Raw genomic sequence first — 2,836 nt, 5'->3', positions numbered from 1 at the left:
ACAGCTTTTCAAAGAGGGAGTGCGTCATTTGGAAATGGAAAAAAGGGCTAGATAACAGGTATTGGTAAGGTTGGAAAGTCACTCTCTCATGCTATAGAAGATATGTATTATGTTGTAGGACTCAAAAATAATCTTCTTAGAATCTCCCAAATGTGTGATAAGGAAATAAGGTAAAACTCAACTCCAAAATCTGCATTATCACTAAGCTTGATACTTATGAAATTATGTTAAAAGGTAAGAGACATAACAATGTTTACAAGATATCCATTATGTCTCTTCCTTAGAGTGATTACACATACTTATGTGTAGTGGAGGATGATCCACTATTATGGCATAGAAGAATGGGTCATTCTAGTCTTTCTCAATTTAACAAGTTGGCAGCAAAGGACTTGGTTCTTAGCCTACCAAAAGTTGAGTTCTTCTCAGACAGGTTTGTGATGCCTGTGTTAGAGGGAAATATGTAAGGTCACCTTTTAAATCTAAAAAGGTTGTCAGCACCTCCAAACCTCAAAGAACTCCTTCACATGGACCTATGTGGACCAATTAGAGTGAGGAGTAGAGGAGGTAAGAGGCATATTTTTGTCATTGTAAATGACTTTTCCAAGTAAAATGGCCTCAGTTTTTGGGATCTAAAGTTGAAACTTTTGATGTTTTCTGTGTGTTTGTCAAAATGATCTAACAGAAACTGGGTTGTAATGTATTAAGTATAAGAACAGACCATAGAACTGAGTTTGAAAATTCCAAGTTCCTTGAGTTATGTAACACACATGGCATTGATCATAACTTCTCCGTTCCTAGAACTCCACAACAAAATGGTGTTGTAGAAAGAAAGAATAGATCTCTAGAAGACATAGGGAGGACCATGTTGATTGCTAGTAGACTGCCTAAAAGCTTCTGAGTTGAGGTAGTCAGTACTACTTGTTACCTGCTAAACAGATACATGGCCAGACCTATTCTTGAGAAAACTCCCTATGAGTTACTTCGAGGGAGAAAGCCTAACATCACTCACTTGATATCATTTGGGTGCAAATGTTTTACACACAATAATGACAAAGAAGCTCTAGGTAAGTTTGATGACAGAAGTGATGAAGAAATTTTCTTGGGTTACTCTCTACATAGTAAGGCCTACAAAATTTTTAATAAAAGAACTATGTGTGCTAAAGAAAATATTCATGTTATTTTTGATGAATCTAACAAATTGGCTGAGAAAGGTCTTCAAGATGAAGATTATGACATAGAACTCATTGGTGAAGAAGCTCCTAAGGAACCTGAACCTCAACCTAAATATGGATCCATAGATCACAAGGAAGTTGACAGTGATCATGAGGAACGAGAAGAAGAGAGAACCACTCTGACTGCTAACCAGACTGATGAATCTGTACCTACTGAACATGTTCCTTTTGTTCTCTTCTTGGGTGAACTATCTCTAGGAATGTAGATTAGGCCATGGAAACATCAAAAGTCACATCTTTTTGAGAACATAATCTCTGATCCTAATACAGGAGTACAAACCAGGTTATCTCTAAGAAATCTATGTGCACTCACAACATTCCTCTCACAAGTCGAACCTAAGAACATCAAGGAAGCTCTAAAAGATCCAAATTGGATTATAGACATGCAAGAGGAGCTAAATTACTTTGAAAGAAGCAAGGTCCGACACTTGGTACAAAGACCCAAAAACAGAACTAATATAGGTAACAGATGGGTGTTCAGAAATAAGTTGGATAAACAAGGAGATATCACAAGGAACAAGGCTAGACTAATGGTTCAGGGTTACAATCAAGAGGAAAGCATTGACTATGATGAGACGTTTGCACCTGTAGCTAGAACGGAAGCTATAAGAATGCTAATAGCTTTTGCTGCACACATGGAGTTCACCTTGTATCATATGGATGTAAAGGGTGCATTCCTGAACATTTATTTGAAGCAGGAAGTATTTGTTAAACAACCTTCTAGGTTTGAGAGTGAAGAATTTCCTGAGTGTGTTCAAGTTAGACAAAGCCCTGCATGGACTAGAACAGGCTCCAAGAGCTTGGTATGAAGGACACTCAAAATTCATCTTAACCAACAACTTTGTAAGAGGAAAGGTGGACAACACTCTATTTCTTAGGACCAAAGGCAAGAATATTCTGATTATGCAAGTATATGTGGATGACATTATCTTTGGAGGTACTAATGAAGCAATGTTGATGTTTTAGACTTTAATACCACACAAGAGGGAAGTTGATTTGTGTGGTGACCAATTTTTTGCTTAAACTAATTATGGAAGAACCTGGTTCTTCTATTTGTTCCAACTACTATTGTTGCAGAACAATAAGTACAGAAATAAAAGAACACAAAGATTTTACGTGAAAAACACCTGGCTTAAAAGGTAAAAAAAATCACGATCTACTACTCAGTAGGATTTTTACCCAACACTTCACTAAATCATTGAGCCAAAATAGCATTTACAAAATTCTTTGTAAACCTAAGGATTACCTCTAATCACGTTGTATCACATAGCCTCTAACTGTTACGACAACTTCAAGTTAACTCTAACTTGAATACTCTGAGTACCTATTAAAATTGCCTCTAGATAAAGCTGAAAAATACAATATAAAACACCTACTACAATTGAACTAGAAATAAAGAAAGACACATTAAACTCTTTATGGAGATGGTTCTTCAATCTGGTTCATGTAGCTTCAGGTTACACACTTGAATCACATACGAACTGCTTGCAAAAAGCCATGCTATTTTGCTCTCAATTCACGTTTAACTTCTGTGTTTTTGTGCAACCACTGTAATGTGAGAACATCCTACAATTTATAAAGTTAGTAGATGAAGAAATAACTAG

General features: G+C 36.3%; 1 protein-coding gene across 1 annotated transcript; it reads left to right on the top strand.

Annotated features, from left to right (window-relative positions):
• Window positions 1-341: 341 nt before the first annotated feature.
• On the top strand, window positions 342-2,041 carry LOC142175169 (uncharacterized). The gene is made up of 4 exons (XM_075241748.1): window positions 342-430; window positions 937-1,064; window positions 1,212-1,415; window positions 1,503-2,041. Exons 1-4 carry the CDS (start codon window positions 342-344, stop codon window positions 2,039-2,041), a joined length of 960 nt encoding a protein of 319 aa, XP_075097849.1.
• Window positions 2,042-2,836: the final 795 nt, after the last annotated feature.

Source organism: Nicotiana tabacum, chromosome 21, assembly GCF_000715075.1.
Source record: "Nicotiana tabacum cultivar K326 chromosome 21, ASM71507v2, whole genome shotgun sequence".
Lineage (NCBI taxonomy): Eukaryota > Viridiplantae > Streptophyta > Magnoliopsida > Solanales > Solanaceae > Nicotiana > Nicotiana tabacum.
Note: the sequence above shows the minus strand (reverse complement) of the source record. Positions and strands in the feature narration are given on the sequence as shown.